The following is a 21,397-nucleotide window of genomic DNA, read 5'->3' as shown; positions in this document are numbered from 1 at the left end:
GTTATCTTCCTCCAGTGTTAGACACACTACATGCAAATCAGGTGGCTCTAAGAACTGGATACATTTTAAAAATTACAAATGTATTGGGGAAAATGCTGCTATTTTAATTTCAAGTATTTTTAAATCTGGGCAATATATTATTTAGTTCTGTTTTTTTCTTTTAAGTTCCTGTTGTTATTGTTCTTGAAAAGATATCATTGTGCAGTTACTAACTCGACACAACGTAACAGACCTAGATGGATTCCTTTTGTCCTTTGCCATCTTTCTGGGTTTCCATCATGCTATTCCAGAGGTGCAGACTATCTGGAATAAGAGTGTACCACTCTTTATTTCTCACCATTTTTTCTATTGACATTTTTAAAAGCAAATAAAATTCTAACTTGTATGTTTAAAATACTGAAAGCAATTAAATTGGCCATTGTATTTCTAAAAATTAGAAGTCAGACTCATATTCTCTTTCTGGCAACAGTGTGTTGGATTTTGTACCCAAGAAAAGCTGTAGTAGTTTGTGTAACATCAGTGGAGTGTGGATCCAAAAACATTTTAAAAAACATTTTTAGTGCTCAGCTACTTCTCTGGATAATAGTTTTCTTTTTTGTTTTTAGTGTGTGTGTTTGGGATAAGAGAAAGTTTACATGCTGAGCGAATTGTACAAAGCTAATTAAGATTATATCAAATAGATAACAATTGACAGCATTTATTTTCAAATCTGCTAAAAATATTTGCAATCCTGTCATGTGTATCACCAAGATAAGAAGTGACATTGTGCTGTTTGTCTTTTCACAGGATCTATTGTTCAGCGTGTGTGCTCTCAATATCATCTCCACAATTGTCTGTGCTTTGGCAACTGCAATGTGCTGCATGCAGATGGTTTCTTCTGATGTTTTGCAAATGGTGAGTGCATTTTAATGATAGTTATATTCTCTCTGTGAATTTATCTGTATGTTATATGCAGATATATTTACATGTATGTATAAATCTCCCCACTGTATTTTCCACTGAATGCATCCGATGAAGTGAGCTGTAGCTCACGAAAGCTTATGCTCAAATAAATTTGTTAGTCTCTAAGGTGCCACGAGTACTCCTTTTCTTTTTGCGAATACAGACTAACACGGCTGCTACTCTGAAACCTGTCATGTATGTATTTGTAATTTATACAAATGTAAAGTCAATGATGGTTGATGGTGGTATAAAAGTTTTGTCTTGAAGAGAGATTTTGAAACTAAGAGGTGACCATTAGCTTTGCAAGTAACAAGGTTCAATTTTCAGCTATCACACTGTCTGTATAAGTAAATTCTGGCAAATCTAGGCAGCTGTCCATTAGTGTCTCAGCTGTAGTAGAGGGCATACACACAAAGCAGCAACAGCTATATGTGCAGTTGTCAAGGTTCCTCCCCCACTCTGAACTCTAGGGTACAGATGTGGGGACCTGCATGAAAACCTCCTAAACTTACTTTTACCAGCTTAGGTTAAAACTTCCCCAAGGTACAAATTAATTTTATCCTTTGTCCTTGGAATATCCACTGCCACCACCAAACTCTAACTGGGTTTACTGGGAAACGTAGTTTGGACACGTCTTTCCCCCCAAAATCCTCCCAACCCTTGCACCCCACTTCCTGGGAAAGGTTTGGTAAAAATCCTCATCAATTTGCATAGGTGACCACAGACCCAAACCCTTGGATCTGAGAACAATGAAAAAGCATTCAGTTTTCTTACAAGAAGACTTTTAATAGAAATAGAAGTAAATAGGAGTAAAGGAATCACCCCTGTAAAATCAGGATGGTAGATACCTTACAGGGTAATTAGATTCAAAACATAGAGAATCCCTCTAGGCAAAACCTTAAGTTACAAAAAGACACACAGACAGAAATAATCATTCTATTCAGCACAGTTCTTTTCTCAGCCATTTAAAGAAATCATAATCTAACGCATACCGAGCTAGATTACTTACTAAAAGTTCTAAGACTCCATTCCTGTTCTATCCCTGGCAAAAGCAGCGTACGGACAGACACAGACCCTTTGTTTCTCTCCCTCCTCCCAGCTTTTGAAAGTATCTTGTCTCCTCATTGGTCATTTTGGTCAGGTGCCAGTGAGGTTACCTTTAGCTTCTTAACCCTTTACAGGTGAGAGGATTTTTCCTCTGGCCAGGAGGGATTTTAAAGGGGTTTATCCTTCCCTTTATATTTATGACATGTCCCCAAATCTCAGCTAGGGTGAAACACTGGCTGGGATATCTTCCTGGAGCTCTAGGAAAAACAGAGTTAATAAGACACATGCATCTCTAAATATACTACCAAGTACATAAAGACTAACAATATTTTCCACATCTCAAGGATGATTTTAACCAGTTGATTCTGGGAAACTTTCACGGGAGAGTGCATCAGCCACTTTGTTAGAAGCTCCTGAGATGTGTTGGAAGTCGAAATCAAAATCTTGGAGAGCTAAACTCCACCGAAGAAGTTTTTTGTTATTTTCTTTGACGGTGTGAAGCCACTTCAGTGCAGCATGGTCAGTTTGCAAGTGGAAATGCCATCCCCAAACATATGGGCGTAGCTTTTCCAGAGCATAGACAATGGTGTAACATTCTTTTTCGCTGACTGACGAGTTGCTTTCCCTCTCAGACAGTTTTTTGCTGAGAAACACTACAGGGTGGAATTCTTGATCAGGTCCTTTCTGCATTAAAACTGCTCCCACACCACGCTCGGACGCATCTGTGGTTACTAGGAACGGTTTGTCAAAGTCTGGGGCCCTTAGTACAGGGTCAGACATGAGTGTCGCTTTAAGCTTGTTAAAGGCCTTCTGACACTTTTCGGTCCACTGAACGGCATTTGGCTGTTTCTTTTTGGTTAGGTCTGTCAGTGGGGCAGCGATTTGGCTGTATTGTGGTACAAATCGTCTGTAATAACCAGCCAAGGCTAAGAAGGATTGAACCTGTTTCTTTGACTTTCCACTTTTGGATAACATCCACTTTGGCCTGTAGGGGGCTGATAGTTCCTTGACCCACCTGGTGTCCAAGGTAAGTCACTCTGTTTAGGCTATTTGACACTTCTTAGCCTTAACAGTTAGTCCTGTCTCCCTTATGCACTCAAGGACTTTTTATAGATGTTCCAGGTGGTCTGCCCAGGAATCCGAAAATATGGCCACATCATCAAGGTAGGTGACTGCATATTCTCCTAATCCCGCTAGGAGACCATCTACAAGTCTTTGGAAGGTGGCGGGTGCATTTCGCAGCCCGAAAGGGAGTACATTAAATTCATACCGCCCGAGATGTGTGGTGAAGGCTGACCTTTCCTTGGCAGATTCATCTAGCGGTACCTGCCAGTACCCCTTGGTTAAGTCCAAGGTAGAGATGAACTGGGCCCGTCCCAGTTTCTCTACTAGTTCATCTGTGCGTGGCATTGGATAGTTGTCTGGGCGAGTTACAGCATCTAGCTTACGGTAGTCCACGCAAAAACGTATTTCCCCTTCTAGTTTGGGAACTAGAACCACTGGAGATGCCCATGCACTTCCAGGGGGGCGGATTACACCCATCTGTAACATATCCTGGATCTCCCGTTCTATAGCAGTTTTAGCTTGAGGAGACACCCGGTAAGGTTGGACTTTAATTGGGCGAGCATTACCTGTGTCAATGGAGTGGTATGCCCGTTCAGTCAGTCCTGGGGTGGCTGAGAACGTTGGTGCGTACCTAGTGCACAGCTCCTGGATCTGCTGTCACTGCATACGCCCAAGGGTCATAGAGAGGTTTACCTCTTCCACACCACCAGCACTTTTCCCTTCACAGTAGACACCTTCAGGCCACTCAGCGTCGTCTCCTCCCTGGGCTGTAAACTGACAAACTTTTAATTCTCTGGAATAAAAGGGCTTTAGAGAATTAATATGGTACACCTTAGGCTTTTGGTTGGAGGTGGGGAATGCTATGAGATAATTAACAGCTCCCAGGTGCTCCTGGACCGTGAATGGCCCTTCCCACGATGCTTCCATTTTATGGGCCTGGAGCACCTTTAAGACCATGACCTGGTCTCCTACTTTGAAGGAACGCTCTCTGGCATGTTTATCATACCAAGCCTTTTGCTCTTTTTGAGCATCCTGTAAGTTTTCTTTAGCAAGGGCTAAAGAGGTTCAGGGGACGTTTTATAGGTTGGTTACAAAGTCCAGAATGTTAGTTCCTGGAGAAGGTGTAAATCCCTCCCATTGCTGCTTCACCAACTGTAATGGCCCCTTAACCTCACGGCCATATACAAGTTCAAATGGGGAAAACCCTAAACTGGGGTGTGGTACAGCTCTGTAGGCAAAGAGCAACTGCTGCAACACTAGGTCCCAATCATTGGCGTGCTCATTTACGAATTTACGTATCATGGCCCCCAAAGTTCCATTAAACTTCTCCACCATGCCATTTGTTTGATGGTGGTAAGGAGTGGCAACCAAGTGATTTACCTCATGAGCTTCCCAAAGGTTTTCCATAGTTCCTGCCAGGAAATTAGTCCCTGCATCTGTGAGGATGTTGGAGGGCCAACCTACCCTGGCAAAAATGTCTGCTAGTGCCTGGCACACACTTTTAGCCCTGGTGTTGCTTAGGGCTACTGCTTCCAGCCATCGGGTGGCAAACTCCATGAAAGTCAGAAAGTACTGCTTTCCTCTGGGTGTCTTTTTCGGAAAAGGACCCAGAATATCCACAGCTACTCGCTGAAATGGAACTTCAATGATGGGGAGTGGCTGGAGAGGGGCTTTGACCTGGTCTTGGGGTTTTCCCACTCTTTGGCATACTTCACAAGACCGGACATAGGTAGAAACATCCTTGCCCATTCCCTCCCAGTGGAATGACCCCCCCCAAACGGTCTTTTGTCCTGTTCACCCCAGCATGGCCACTAGGGTGATCATGGACTAAGCTCAAGAGCTTGGCCTGGTATTTAGTTAGAACTACCAACTGTCTCTGAGGATGCCAGTCTTCCTGGTGTCCACCAGAAAGAGTTTCCTTGTATAAAAGTCCTTTTTCTACAACAAACCTGGATCGATTAGAAGAGCTGAGAGGCGGTGGGTTGCTCCGTGCCGCCGTCCAAGCTCTCTGGAGGCTTTCATCTGCTTCCTGTTCGGACTGGAACTGTTCCCTTGATGCTGAAGACATCAGTTCCTCATTGGATTGTGGACCTATGCTTGGTCCCTCTGGAAGCGATGGAGGGGATGGGGTTGTTTCCGTTGACTGGAAACTGGGGTTGCTCTCCGCTGGTGCACTATGTTGGGATTCAGGCTCCGGCTAAGCCTCTTGTATAGGGATATCGGCTGCTGCCGGTTCAGGTTCGGTGGGGCCCTCTGGTGTTGAGGTTGCAAGTACTGGATTCAGTGCTGGCAATGGGTCTGGTGTTGGTTGTTCTGCTGGTTCTGGTTCTGGGACTGGTTCCGTCTGGGTCTCTGGGACTGGATCCGCTACTGCTGTTGCAGACATTGGCCTGGTGTCCGGGTCCATCACCTCTGACTGGGTCCTGATAGAAGTTTCCGGAACAGAGCTAGGCCTCACGGCTTGTTTAGCCTGGCTACGGGTGACCATTCTCACCCTCGTGGCCCGCTTCACATGATTGGCCAAGTCTTCCCCCAACAGCATGGGGATGGGATAATCATCATAGACTGCAAAAGTCCACGTTCCTGACCAGCCTTGGTACTGGACAGGCAACTTGGCTGTAGGCAAATTGAAAGAGTTGGACTTGAAGGGTTGAATCGTCACTTGGATCTCTGGGTTGATTAAATTGGGGTCCACTAAGGAAGCATGGATAGCTGACACTTGTGCTCCGGTGTCCCTCCATGCGGTGACCTTCTTCCCGCCCACACTCACAGTTTCCCTCCGCTCCAAGGGTATCTGGGAGGTATCTGGGCCTGCGGACCTCTGGTGTGATTCCGGTGCAATGAACTGTAATCTGTTGGGGTTCTTGGGGCAGTTTGCCTTTACATGCCCCAGCTCATTACATTTAAAACATCGTCCAGCTGACGGGTCACTGGGGCGAGGTGGGTTGCTGGAGAACGGGGTGGTGGGACGATAAGGGGTCTGGAGGGTTCTTTGGGAGGTAGGTGGGGCTTTGGACAGCCCCCGGTAATAGGGTGTGGTCTGGGGTTGTCCCTTCTGGTCTCCGCTCCAACTGCGACCAGTTTTCTTCTTCTCTGCCACCTCCACCCATCTGGTTCCAATCTCTCCTGCCTCGATTACAGTTTTGGGCTTCCCATCTAGGATGTATCTTTCTATTTCCTCAGGAACCCCCTCTAAGAATTGTTCCATTTGTACTAGGAAGGGAAAATTTACTGGAGATTCAATACTTGCTCCTGATATCCAGGCATCCCAATGTTTCACAATGTGGTAGGCATGTCGGGTAAATGACATGTCTGGTTTCCACCTTAGGGCTCGGAACCTCCGACGAGACTGCTCGGGTGTTATCCCCATTCTGACTCTCGCCTTGGATTTAAACAGTTCATACTTGTTTGTGTGTTCTTTAGGCATTTCAGCTGCCACCTCAGCTAAGGGTCCACTGAGCTGCGGCCTCAGCTCTACCATGTATTGGTCAGTAGAGATGTTGTACCCAAGGCAGGCCCTTTTGAAGTTTTCTAAGAAGGCCTCAGTATCATCGCCTGCCTTGTAGGTGGGGAACTTCCTGGGATAGGTAGTGGTACCTGGAGAAGGATTGCTAGGGTTTGTTGGTATATTCTGCTGAGCATTTACCTTCTCCATCTCCAGTGCATGCTTCCTCTCTTTTTCCCTCTCCTCCTCCACATGCTCCCTCTCTTTTTCCTTCTCCTCCTTCTTCAGCCGCAGGAGTTCTATCTGTCTTTCATGTTTCCTTTGTTTTTCCTCAGCCTGAAATCTGGCTAATTCCAGTTTTTGTTGAGCCGTGGATTTTGTCATCCTAACCTCTCTGTTTTTAACTAACTTTACACCCGAAAACAAACAAAACTTGGCTGTAAAATTTTGCTGTGCTCGAATAGAATACCTATTCTCTGATAGTGATTGTCAGCCTACAGAAAAAGACAATTCCCTTTGTCTCTGCTCTGGCCCCAAATCAAAGCAAAAAAACTCCAACTACTTGGAAACCTGCTTACCAGCAGCCTAAAGGAAAAAAAACTTCCTTTTCAAACCAGTGCTCCTTGTAAAAAAAATCAAAATCCTAAAAAAAAGCCCCTGCCACTTTTGTCTCCAGGCAAATGGGTAGAACCACCCCCCCCCCTATTTACTTTTAGGAAAAAAAAAACTTCTGGTTTACCAAGACTGTGAATTTCCCTGCAGGAGGTTAAGTACCCTGCCTCCAGGCAAAGAAAACCTGCAATTCACAAAGATAATCCCCTTTTGTCTCTGCTCTGGCCCCAAAGCAGAGAAAAAACAAGCTGCTTTCCAGCAGCTCCAAAGAAAAAAAAATTTCCTTTTTAAAATCTGTATTTCTAGTTCAAAAAATCTCAAATTGATCTCAAAATGATTTCAGGTTAATCCCACCACTCTGCCACCATGTCAAGGTTCCTCACCCACTCTGAACTCTAGGGTACAGATGTGGGGACCTGCATGAAAACCTCCTAAACTTACTTTTACCAGCTTAGGTTAAAACTTCCCCAAGGTACAAATTAATTTTATCTTTTGTCCTTGGAATATCCACTTGCCACCACCAAACTCTAACTGGGTTTACTGGGAAATGTAGTTTGGACACGTCTTTCCCCCCAAAATCCTCCCAACCCTTGCACCCCACTTTCCGGGAAAGGTTTGGTAAAAATCCTCACCAATTTGCATAGGTGACCACAGACCCAAACCCTTGGATCTGAGAACAATGAAAAAGCATTCAGTTTTCTTACAAGAAGACTTTTAATAGAAATACAAGTAAATAGAAGTAAAGGAATCACCTCTGTAAAATCAGGATGCCTTACAGGGTAATTAGATTCAAAACATAGAGAATCCCTCTAGGCAAAACCTTAAGTTACAAAAAAGACACACAGACAGAAATAGTCATTCTATTCAGCACAATTCTTTTCTCAGCCATTTAAAGAAATCATAATCTAACGCATACCGAGCTAGATTACTTACTAAAAGTTCTAAGACTCCATTCCTGTTCTATCCCTGGCAAAAGCAGCGTACGGACAGACACAGACCCTTTGTTTCTCTCCCTCCTCCCAGCTTTTGAAAGTATCTTGTCTCCTCACTGGTCATTTTGGTCAGGTGCCAGCGAGGTTACCTTTAGCTTCTTAACCCTTTACAGGTGAGAGGATTTTTCCTCTGGCCAGGAGGGATTTTAAAGGAGTTTACCCTTCCCTTTATATTTATGACAGCAGTCATACACTGTGGTATGCTGCACAGAGTTAGAAGGAAGGACTGGCACAGCTAGTTACACAGGCATAGTTTAAAAGTCCCGTATAAGCTGGAAAAAATAACTGAGTTTGAACTGGTTACAGAAAGACAACCATGTGCCAGTGTAGGCCACTGGCTGGTGCAAAATACTGTTAGCTGCCATTTTTACTGCATTTTAATCATGTGATATATGGATACAAAACACCTTTACAGTCAAATGTGCCAGCAACTGGTTACAAACTTGATCAAAAGTTTTTGTGTGTGTGGAGCCATAGGTAAATGGTGGGGGAGAGTGAAGTGGTGGTGGTGGGATATATTTATTAGTAGGTGCAGTGCAGTCATGGCTCCAAACGTGCACAATAAATGCAGTTTTTCATTGGTGCATAACATAAGTTGTGCATATATGTATGTGTGTGTTTATAAATGGACATGCAGTGCTTGTTCCATAATCCTTCTTTCATGTCATAAACAGCATTGAGAAAGAGTTCTCTCATTTCAGCACATGAGACAGTGTGTGTAAAATATTAATCATGAGAAGACTTTTATTATATGGTGTATTTTGTACAGAACCATCGGTCTGTTTTTTTCCTTCACTGATCTCAGCTGCAAGATGCCTGATAACTAAAGGTCCTGATCACAAAGGAGTTTTCTCACCTTTCAATAATGAACGGGAGAATAACTGATGCTCAGACCTGATAAGATCAGTCTGTCTAGCATAACAATAATGTCATGCACCCAGGAATGTAGTCATGAATATTCAGAGAAGTTTAACTCATGATTGTTTTATGTCATTTAGCAGCACATTTCTCTGGAACAAACACATACAGATGACAATGTTCCCACTGGAATATTAAAGTGCTTGATTGCTCTTCTTTTCCCGATGGCCATGATGAGCCTGAAGATTATTCATTTCCCTAGTCTCTGAACCACAATCAATACTTTTTCTTTCTGATCCCCTTTTCTGAAACGCATGTACAAAAAAGATAGGAACCTGAGTAGGAAATAAAATGAGTTAGCCTTGGAAATGTATATATTTTTCTCTCCCTTTTCCCACTTTCCTTTTCTCTTTTTCTTTGTTCTCTCTCTGATTCTCCATTTTGAGTCTCTTTTACTCATCTTCTGTTCTGCACCTTTTTTCTGTTTTGTCTCTTTCCTTATATTTATCTTCCAATTTTACATGCTTTCTAGCTGTCCCATATTTCTTCCTTCTCGTGGCCTTAGACATCCTTCTTCTATTTTTCTTGCTTTCAGAGACAAGAAGTCCTGAAGAGCCTATCTTTCCTCTCCTCAAGGTATCCATATTTTTTCCTATTTAATCCTGATATTTTTCCCTCTCTTCCTTTCCTTCAGCTTTCTGGGGCCAGATCCTCAGCTAATGTAAACCAGCCTAGTTACGCTGAAGTTACACTTTCTTACATTAGCTGCACATCTGGCCCAGAGGTTTTCTTTGCTTTTCACTGTCCTAACCCCACAAAAACTGGGTCTTATTCACACAAAAACTTTTAACCAAGTTTGTTTCTCTTCTTTCCTCGGTAGGCTCCCCAGTCTGATTCACTTCCTTGCTTACAAGTTAATGTTCCCTGTTTCTGCTGCTTCTTCCTCCTCACTAAAGCACAACACATCTCTGTTGCCATCTTGTGACAGGAGGGTTTCACCTTGGCAGTGTTAAGATAGTAACATGGGGAAATGCTTGCAGTTGTAGATTAAAATGATTTAAATATTATAACATATTTCACTCAGTGCTCTGTTATTACTCAGTAGAATAGATAGATCCTCCTCCTGTGCCAATAAAATATACTACTTCATTACCATCCATAATGAGGCTGCAGGGAACAATCCTGCACTGATATAAACTATACATAATAAACTATATGGTCCAATCTGTCTCTTCTGTGATTTTCTATTCTGCATTAGTGTGTTCCTTGCCCCAAAAGTTAGCCAGATGGAAAGAACTTCTTATTTGTTATCAGGACTCCATAGTGGGCTTTGGATAATAGCTGTTGATAACGATGGTAGATTTTTAAATCACATTATATAATTCTGTTGTAGTATCCAATTTTCCCTGTGGATGATGTAATTCCCATATGCTATAGGTGTTTCTTGCTTAGCAACACAGAGCTTAACAAATCTGCAGCTATGCTTCATGAATCTTCTTCTTTCTTTATGGCTTGTGCATACAATAGTTATCCAGATGCACATGTTGAAACTCACTGTATTTTATTGCATTTAGACATTTATATTATGTACATTTGATGAACTGATCTTGGATGAGTTGTCCAGAAATGCTACATATTTGTACCAACTTTTAGGGTAAATTTGCCTGTGAATTTGAAGATCCTTAGTTGTTAAAAAAACCAAACCTGTACTTTCAAGCCTTAAGGAAAATCTATTAGTTCTAGTTTTCTGCTAACAGCTCCCTCCTTGGAATCACAAGTTTAAAACCCATAGATTTTTGAATCACAATAAACAATTCTGCCATCTATACCTAAAGGTATAAAACTGAACTGGCAGCTCCACAGGAGTTCATCAATATGAGCATAAATAAATGTTTCCAGTTGTCCTCAGAGAGACTTCTTTTTTTTTGTTTTAACTGTCTAGGCAAGGAAACTGATCACAAATAATCCTAAACTCAATTAACTTCTTTGACCATAAAGTTTAAGCTTTTCATTTGTTCCCATATGTATAGCAAGAATAAGCATGTGAAGTCAAAGACCTTGACGAAATGCATGACGAAATACTTGCCTCTATTATTCATTGCTTGGAATCTAACAGTACCACCTTCTTGATATTTTTTTTCTAATCTGGTATTGCTTATCGCAAACTAGGGTCTCCTTGCTTTTTATATGTGCTCTTTTCAAATGTCACTTTTTTCATTTAATTTTACATTTGCTTATGATAGTCTCATAATTGATTTTGGGTGATGTTCAAACACCACCTGTCTGTTCAGTGCTGTTACTTACTTGTAAGCAATGTTTAAACTGTATATTTTAAATTACATTTAGAGCTCTGTTTTTTGCATTATCCCCCAACTATTTTAAAATAATCCTCTCTCCAAATTCAAATTTCTTAGGGACAGATTTTGATTCTCTTTGTCATCTAAAGTAGTACCTTGCTCTGCAGGAAGCTGCATGTAAACCTTTAGGGCAGAGATCATCCTTCCATTACTTGTGATACAGAGGCTAACAGCATGAGGCCCAGTTCCTGATTGGGGCCTCTTGATGCTAGCAAAATTCATATAGTAAATAATAATAATCAAGGAATAAATGTACCAGAACCTTGGCCTTTGATTAGGATTAACCCCTTTTTTAAAACAATTCTAAAATTCTGCACATGGCTACCTTCAGCATGACCTTGTCTGTTTGATGCTGTATCACTGACTCAGTTTTCAATGCTATGTGTTGGATTCCAAACAAAAAGGCTTTCAACTGCGTCAATAGGCCCAGTATTTTTAACCCAAGAAATCCTGTATATTTCTGTTATTTCACTTGATTTTTTGAACCTAATAAAACCTAAAAATAAGTTTGCCTAATTATAGTATATTGTGTTGCTTGATTTATTATCAGCTTAATTAAAATAAATGCACTAGAACAATACCTACCCCTTACATTTTCAAAGCAGTTTACAAGGATTTACCTCCACAGCTCCTGTTAAAGTCCGTAGACACATGTAGTTAACATCCTCCACAACAGTATGTATGTATGTACAGCATATGTTCTGTAATGCTTTATATCTCAAATATACACATGGAGGGGGGGTGTCTCACGCTTCACAGTTTCTGTAGGCCAGGTTTGTTACACCAGTGGCTCCTTGCATTCCTTCATCATCCCCACTAGCTCCCATTCCTGTCTTGTTAGTCTGTATTCGCAAAAAGAAAAGGAGTACTTGTGGCACCTTAGAGACTAACCAGTTTATTTGAGCATAAGCTTTCGTGAGCTACAGCTCACTTCATCGGATGCATCCTGTCTGTTTCAACAACTCCCTGCAACTCCCCCTGCCAAGTATTCTGAGAGTCTCCCAGTCCAGAGTCCCCTTTCTCCCCCACCATGGCAGAGTTTGTGTGTCCCCATTCCCCGATTTTCATCTACGCCGCCATTCCCCCAGTCTGCCCACATGACAGGGCTTTGTGTACCCTCTTGCCCTTTTCCCCCACACCAGCGTCCTCAATCTCCTGCCACTAGGGGTTCTGTATGCCTCCCATTACTCATGTTCCCCATTCTACCCTCATTGCCAGGGGCTCTGTCTGCCCCCATTCCCCACTTTCCCACCTTCCCCCCCTCCATGGGAGGAGCTCTCTGTTCACGCCCATTCCTCCCAACCCAGGGTTCCCCAATTTGGCCCCAATAGGGATTCTTTGTGTGTCCCCCTCTTCCCCTCATACTAGAGTCCCCCATTCTCCCTTAAGCCAGAGGCTATCTGTTCCCCCATTCCCTTCTCCCCCGTGACAGTTCTCAGGGGACCCGGGACAGTGAGTTGCCTTGTTACTACCTGCTTTCAGAGTGAGGGATTCTTGCATTTGCCTGGCAGATTATCAACTCCCTGACACCACCAGCCTTTCAGCCGCTCAAGGCTATGCCAACCCTAACTTCTCCTTGCAGGTTAACAATAGAGGCACCCCAATCCCTGAGTCCCTTTGAATCATTCCTCTGTGATATCCAGCCCCAGAAACTGGCTACTCACAGAAATCCCAGATCCTCTGCTCCCGAAGGGGCAGTGTACCCCAGTTTACTACCTTTACCTTAAACCACACAGCACTTGTGTGCACTTCAAAATACATTTATTTAAGAAAAAATAAAGATTTAACTAGAAACGAGAGAGAATGGTGGGAACAAATGTCTGTAATACAAAACAAAATCACAAAATGTGAACCTGGGTCAACTGTTTTTAATAGTTATCATACTTATTAAATGGAGTAGGGTTTCCTCACAAAGTTCGGCCTGTTGCAGAGTTGGCTGGTTTCCCAAGAATGAGGTCCAAACATTCATGAAAACATCCTCGCTCCACAAAGGTTTTCCCCAATGAATGGATCCAGAATACATCTCTCTCCTCTGTCTTATACTGAAAACAGTGTTTTGTTTCCTTTTTTTAACCTCCTTGTGGTTTTGATTGTTTGCAGTTGCTTTTGGTGGTTTCCCATTCAAAGTCTTGGTATTGCACGAGGCTAAACAATTGGACCTTCCATCACCTGCTAAACAAGGCAGGGTGACAACTCCCCATTATCTGAGTATGCCACATCTTATTATCATGTTATCCAGGTGTGCTTGGTGTCACATCTTCACAGCAGGGCCACCCATGCTCCCTATTAGGCCAGGATTCTGTTTCTCCCCATTCCTGTTCGCCATAACCTCCCCACCAGACCAGGGGCTCTGTTCTCCTGATTGCATTCTCCTCCCCCATGCCAAGGGTTCTATGTCTCCTTTCCCCAAATGTACCTTTCTTCCCCCTGGATTGGATGGGAGGAATGAACAGCTGGTTTCCTCTCTCTCCCACCATGAAACAGGCTTTGAGGAGGCAGGACATTAGGAGGGAGAAAGGAAGCCTGCTTTTCTCCCCTTCTGGATGAGCATCCACCCCATGGCTCCCAGAGGGAGTGCAATTATTTCTACTCTGTGTTTTGGAGAGATAAGGCATTTAGGGGGTCAACATATTAAACTCTATTAGGAGGATGAGCAGGGTTATCGTTCTTCTGATAGCTGAAAATGGGTGCTATCGACAAATGAAAATGACTTTGTTTGTCCCTCATTTCCCTACTTGCAATGCCCTGATTTTCCCCCAAAATCAATAGTCCATTCATTTCTAGAACATTCCCTTAAATTTTGAAATTGATCAGATGTGACATTCCGTCATTATTGCATTACATGAATACAGACAAATAGATTAATACCATTGAGTTCTGTGTAAGGCCTCACAAGCTCAGCCAATTGGATGTAATAGGTTATGATTTTATGCTTATTTAAATGTAAATTTTATATTTAATCAAGAGTTTAATTAAGGCATTTCAGGATAGAGTTTACAGGGTATTTATTCACTTGTTACTTGGCTAAATTCTAACACACTTCTGAAAAATTACCCCTTAAAATGTTGCCATATATTCTTGTATGAGTGTCTTCAAAGATTCACTAACGTATCTTTCTGTTGGGATAATATTAAAGAACAACTTTGATTAATCAAATCTCATGATGGACATTTGGTAATCTAGGGAATTTTCAATATAATAAATAGACATCAGAGGACATGACCCTATTGTACACCAGAGAACTCAAGATAAATGAAGTTTAAATATTCAAGATTGAATTGTATACATTATTTGCTGTTGTCATGATTGTCACACTCCACATTAATAAGTTAACATTGTAGAAGTTTTTTAAAACCTCCCAAATCTCTCTCAGCGTCATTGCCTGGCAGGTGTTCCACTCAGAACTTGCACCCATCAGTCTCTTATCACTTATTAGCTATGATTTTGTAAAAATAATTGATGTTTGTGTAACTAATAAAGGAATAATAGCACTATTAAGAACCAGCAATAGAACAAACAGACCTTTGGTGAGAGTGCCACACACAACTCTGCTAATGGTATTAATTTCTCACCCGCAGATTTGTTGGGAAGATTGGCTAGTATTTTTAGTATGTTGTAATTTTATATTCCCCTTTTCTTTACTTTTGTACTGGCATAACAGTAATCTTGGGTTTTGGATTTTGTTGCCAAGGACCAGGTGTTGCTTACTGTATACCATCAAACAAACAAAAAAAAGCATTTACTAATTGCAAACTAAATTAAAAGAAAATATGTTAACTTTCTCTGTAGCTGTGACGCTCTGTTTCCCAGACCTGAAGAAAAGCTCTGTGTAAGCTTGAAAGCTTGGATCTCTCACCAACAGTCGTTGGTCCAATAAGGATATTACCTTACCCACCTTGTCTCTCTAACTTTTTGTTTAATAATTGCCCTGATTTTCTGTTCTCTAGTATATTTATATAGTCTTTTAAAGGGATAAGGCCTTGTGGAGAGTGTCTCAACAGGCACTTTTGGAGGGAAAAAATAGTGAGCCAATTTTAGGTGGTGGTTCTTGGATTGTGCTGTTAAAATTCAATTCTGTTTAACAAGAGAAATGCTCGCAAAAGGAGAGAGCCAAGAATAGCAAAAAATAAGAAAGTGCAGCTTTTGTTTCTGATGTTTGCAGTTCAGGAACAGGCGCAGCATATGGCACATGATCAAATTAGCCACTCTGGAGCTCCAGTTTTACTCTCTGGGCTTGGAAGAATATTTTTCTAGGTTGCTCCTGTTTCAGTGTAGTCAGTTTGGATACTGGCACATTCCCCCCTCTCTCCTCTTTCTATTCCTGGGGGAATTCTGCACCAAAACATTAAACATTCTGTGCACAATATTTTAAAATGTTTCATATTTTATTTCTCAAAATAACCAAATATAATCCAGTTTCAATTATTTTGGTAATTTATTTCAAAATACCTGTCAGTAAATATGTTTGTAACAATACAGACAACAAAAAAGATTCAGGAAATAGATTGCTTACTAGGCATATGAATGCAAAACTTTGAGTAATAATTCATTTAAACTACAATACAGAGACATATTTCCCACACCCTATAGAAGCAGTGCAAAGGCTTGTGGGCGTGAGAGGTAATGGAGGAACTGAGGGAGAGGGAAGTAATTGCTGGGAAGAAGCCCGGGAGTGAACCTGGAGGGTTGTTGGGTGTGGGTGGAAGAAGTATGGAATAGGGTTTTTTGTGGGAGGAGGGATTGTTAGGGAGTTGGGGAACCTCCTTCATGCAGACTCCGGCTGACCGCTTGCCTCTCTCATTTAGTCAGGCATATCTGCCCTGTCCCCATGTGTCTGTGCACTCCCCACAGTGGGATTTTTACACATGAAAGCTTATGCCCAAATAAACTTGTTAGTCTTTAAGGTGCCACAGGACTCCTCATTGTTTTTGTCTTGAAAACATTTGAGTCTGTTGTTAAAACACTTGTCACCTCACTAGAAATTGTAAAAAAAACCCTACTCAACAGTTCTTTGGGTTCAAGACAAACTCATTTGAAAGTATTCCTTAGATTCTGTGTGTCCTTTCAACAGCAATTTTACGTAACATGGTTATAGGTTAAAATTACATTTTTCCACCACTTTCACCACTGTGGCCAATTTAAGACTGTATCCTGGGCTAGGGGTCATCACAGTAGCTAATGCTTTCCTATGTAAAAGCACCTTTTGCACAGAAATGCTAATCAAGTCAAATGATATGAAAATTCTGTAATTTGAAGAAATGTCCATTAATGACCAGGCTGTCAGTACGAAAGAGATTTTATTTGTGTCTTAAGGCAGCTTTAAATTTACATCTTGATTAATGAATGGCTACTGCATTATAGGCAAAAATAACATTGGAAATTGATTGTAACCATGCTAAAGTGTTAATTGCATCTACTCCAGACTTTCTTCAACTCCTAGAACATTGATATATTATCACTCATAAAACCAATGTTATCATAATTGTGTATTCACCCTTTATCACCATCACCGTTATTAACAGTTCATCGTGTAACTCATATGGTATCTGAAACAATCCCTTATTGTGTAAGGGAAATAAGTTAATGATGATTCACAAACTGTAGCATTTAATTACTGTTGTCATCAGCCATTATAATTCAGTGTGTGTGTCTTGTGAGGTTAACTGAACAAACTCTTTGCATTACCTAATTGAATATAGCAAATTGCATAACAAATTTTATCATGCACTTGCATTCAACTTTTATGTAGTACAGTCATACCACCCTAGGCTGTGATCTTGAACGTGCTGCTGCAGTCAATAGCATAGAACGCTTTAATTTCAGTTGGTGCAAGATACAGTGCTTGGTTAGTGCATAAATAGGAGATCTGTAAGGAAAACAGTATTCTTCAGGAACCATTGTTATTGAAACGCTTTCCTTTGGGTTAGTAACTGAGCCAATGACCCAGCATTGTTTTAGGAGTGCTTTGATCCATATATTTTACAACCCTAATATATGTATCTATTGTATAATGTAAAGCATGTAATTAATTTTGTATATGTTGACAGAGTTTGTGTGTCTTGTGAGTCAGTTAAGGTTGTTGAAATGAAAACATGCATTTTCTTCTCTCCCTTGTTGGAAAACTTCATGAACAATTAGGGTCACAGAATATATAAATTACCTCAGTTCAAAATGTCATAGTTTTAACTGTTTTTTTAATTGTAATGTACTTGTCTGTTTTATATGAGGGTTCTATTGTTTAATATGAGCTTTACAGTAAACTAATTTTGTGTGTGTGTGTGTGTGTTTGAGAAATATATAGGGCCACTTTCTGATTTCAATTACAGTAGTGAAAAATCCAGATTAGTTCCTTCAGTGGGCTTCTTTGGATTTACACCACTGTAAAAGAAAGCAGAATTTTCCTCCCTAAGGAGAAACTAGAACTGAAATTGGTTTGGAATAGACAATTTAAAGTACCAAACAAAGAAAGCTTTCTATTCTGAGACCTCTTTACTAATTTGTATTTTCAATGGCATGTGTTTCCTATTCGTGTTCATGGAAAATTTTATTAATTGGATGTATAAAGTTTTCTATGGTGCAAGATTTCTAGGCATATGGTGCATAGAAAGCTGTAAGTGTTGGCTGTTAAAAGTGGGATAACTAGTGACCTCTTCTGAAGAGATCTAACACCGAGAAATCAGTCCACATAGAAATAAAGTTCATTGATAGTGTGGTGGGATGAAAGTCACGTTCCTTTTGTCCACACCAAATCTGTCGTCTTGATTATTAGAAACTGTACAGTATGCCCTTAATGCTGTTAGTCAGTTCAATGCCTAGGCTTTTAACCCCACTGTCCTGGCCAAATTCTAATTTCAGTAACTACATTATACTTACCTAAATTTCCAGTCTCCTTTTATTGAATGAAGTGTTCTTTCTCACTGGACTGCTGTGTAGTGTTGCTAGAGGTTGTTAAACGTTACTGTATTTTGCCTCATAGGTGGCAGTGCTGAGGCAGTGGGCAAAGTAATTCCTCTATACAGCACATATAGGTTGCATAATTATTTAGAGACTTTTGTAAAGTAGTTTGGCATCTGTTGGATGAATGATCCCTGTTGTTTACTCTTAGAAACACAAGGAAAATCAGAGTTCTCTTTTGGGAAGAAGAAAAACAGGTCAGAAAGAAATTAGAATTTTCTTTTTGTAGTCTTTTACTTTTAAAGCCCAAAATAAACTCAATTTTCATTTCACTATATAAAAAGAATAATTTTGCCACTGTAAAAATACTATTCTATTTTAGTGTCATCTCTTTCTTTAGCTAGTGCTGCTATTATTTCATTTAAGCACCTGCTGTGGTCCTATAGTGTATTTTAGTGCCACATTACATTATATTACATTACGAAGATTAAGAAAATATTCCACTTTAATTGTATGTACTGCACAAACCTTCTCTCGTAGTATAAATCCACTAAAGCTGTCACGGCAGTTACTAACCTTTTGTAGAGGTTACAGCTTTCAGAAAGGTATCTAATTAAACATTTATGGAACAGCAATGAACTTGTGACTTTGTGCATTGAGGCCTAATGCTAGTCAATTTCTTAAGCGTGTATGATAAAGGAAAGGTTAACTACTGTATGGACAAGTATTTACAATGCTGGGTTTCCACACTGTAACCATAAATTGTAAATACTAAGCCAATAGAGTTTTTAAATGTCAAAATTTTGCATTCTGATATAGGAAGAAAGAGGTGTCTAAGCAAAGAGGGCATTGTTACTTTGTGCATCAGAAGGCTATATACTATAGTATTTTTTGTAGTTCTTTGGTCTGTTGTATTGCGTGAAAGTATCTTCAACGTGATAGTCTTGTAATAATGCAACTCTTTAAATATTTCTGAGTCCTGCTCCACAATACCTATTATTATATCTCTAAAGCACCACAGGAAAGCAATGTTTCATTATGACTGAACCAGTGTGTTGATTTGACTGATTAGCAGTTTTCCATTATTGTTATGGAAAGACAGTTATCTGTTCATTAAGGTGTCTTAATGTCACCAGTTAGGGTTGGTTATAAGATCAATTTCAAACCCTTCCCTCAATTAGGGCAGAGTAAAATTGCCAGCTGAAAACTGAAGCCGTTACCTTTAGGATTAGAGTGTCCTCCATCGATGTCAGGTAATTCCATTAAATAGTTATGAATTTGAAGTTAGTTAAAAATTAGTCCCTTTGCAGATTTGAAAATAGTTTTGGTTACTTCAAAATAGAAAGGTTTATACATTTAAGCCCAGATCTTGCAAACACCTAATTCATGCAGAACTATACTCACTTGAGCAGCCCCATTAACTTCACTTAAATAATTTACTTGTACATGCATAAGTGTTTGCAGGAACAAGGCCCTTAATATTTGTAAAAATTTGTAAATATGTAAACTGCACAGAAATACCTGTGCATAATGGGGCTTGCGGGTTTGTTTTTTTTTTGTTTTTATTATGAGTATCTCTTGTTCTCTTCTGTGGAGTTTCTTTAGCAGGGATTGAGTCTGTCCCTTGTATATAGACTCTTGTACCGAAAGTAGTATTTGACTCCTGTAATATGTCTTGGGAAGAAATGCTTATTTGTAATTTTTTTCAAAGACTTAATACAAATAAATATTAAATCTTATTCAGTATAACTAACATCTCATATATCCCCATCACAGCTGCTGTCGCAATTATCCTGGCTCAGTGGTTCTCAACCTGCAGGCCACTTGGGGCCCAATTAGCACACAGCTGCCTCCCAGCTGTGTGCTACAAAAAGTTTGCCGCATCTCATTCCTGGTCCCAGCAGGAACAAGGCCGGCTGAGGAGAAGTGTCATGGAGCCCTGCTGGAGCGCCCCTTGCCAGCAGGGCAGGGGAGGAGCTCAGCTAGCCGTTAGCTGCTTCCTCCCTCTCCGTGCTGCACGGACACATAGAGTTGCCAGAAGTCTGGTTTTCGACTGGAAAGCCTGGTCGAAAAGGCAACCTGACAGCGTCCATCAGATCTACTGACCGGATGCCAAAAGTTTAGTTGCCACAGGCAGGGGGATGCGCAGGGTCATCAACTACACAAGGCGTGGGCATACTGTGGGGGACATTGCGTCCCCCACGCCATCCCTCTCCTGGTTTTTGCAAGCTCCGAGGCTGCCCTGTAAGTCCCATCTCTGTGGGGAGAGCTGGTGCAGGGTGGAAACTTATCCTATAGGTGGCTTCCCAACTACTGTCCCCCACCCCAGGGATCAACCTGGCCCCTGACTGTCTGGGAGCAGGCATGGAGGGACATGTGCCCAACTGGGCAGCTACAGCAGGCAGGGTGGGGGGGAGTCCTCACACACACACCCCATGCAATCTCTGCTGCAGGGCCCTAATGCCATCCTCAGCAGTGACCCTCTCTGGCCGGGACAGTGCCCCAGTGTTGAGCCCCACGTAGGGCTGAGTGCATGCTCCTGGTACCCCCTGCACTGAGTGGGGCCCTGAGCAGCCCCCTCGAGCCCAGCTGCATCACCTCTATAGTCACTACCACCAGACAGAGGTCAGTGTCCACTCACTCACACACAGAGACAGCAACTGGGCAGCCTCCAGTTTCTAGTCTAGTACCCTATCCATTACAGGGCTCTGTCCTCGCCTCAGACGAGGTGAGAGGCACCCAGGGCACAGAGCTGCTGTGTGCCACACGCCATGTACACTGCCCCCTGCATTACAGAACAGCAGCTCAGATGAAGACACACTGCTGACGCTGCAGCTGTTTGTGGGCCCAGCTCAGGCAAGGCTTAAAGTGTGCAGAGTCACAAGGGGTCACAGTCCTGGCAAAAAAGAATTAAAAATGGAGTCGGGTCACTGAGGGGTGCCCTGAGAGTGCTGCCCTCCAAGTGCATGAACATTTATTTCATCTGGGATTATCATAGACCTCTCCCCCAACATACACACATGCTTTTTCCAGTCTACTTTAAGCACTGAGCTCAGGGATTCACAATTATCTTGCAGGGATCAACAGCCCAGGACAATCCCAGCTATTGTACAGAAACCGGTTTATTCAACCCCCCCCCCCCCCCAAGTATTATATATCATGGGTACTGTCTGTCTCCCATAACT

General features: G+C 41.6%; 1 protein-coding gene across 4 annotated transcripts in view; it reads left to right on the top strand.

Moving 5' to 3' along the window:
* ENTREP2 (endosomal transmembrane epsin interactor 2) overlaps nt 1-21,397 on the top strand; it is a 381,215-nt gene that overhangs the window by 321,664 nt on the left and 38,154 nt on the right. For all 4 annotated transcript variants that reach the window (XM_084642441.1, XM_084642439.1, XM_084642440.1 and 1 more), the window contains one exon: nt 787-894. In XM_084642441.1, the coding sequence (XP_084498567.1) occupies nt 787-894 (108 nt within the window). The remainder of the gene's footprint in view (nt 1-786; nt 895-21,397) is intronic.

Source organism: Lepidochelys olivacea (genome assembly GCF_965140295.1).
Source record: "Lepidochelys olivacea isolate rLepOli2 genome assembly, chromosome: 10".
NCBI classification, from domain to species: domain Eukaryota; kingdom Metazoa; phylum Chordata; order Testudines; family Cheloniidae; genus Lepidochelys; species Lepidochelys olivacea.
This window is presented reverse-complemented; position numbering and strand designations above follow the sequence as displayed.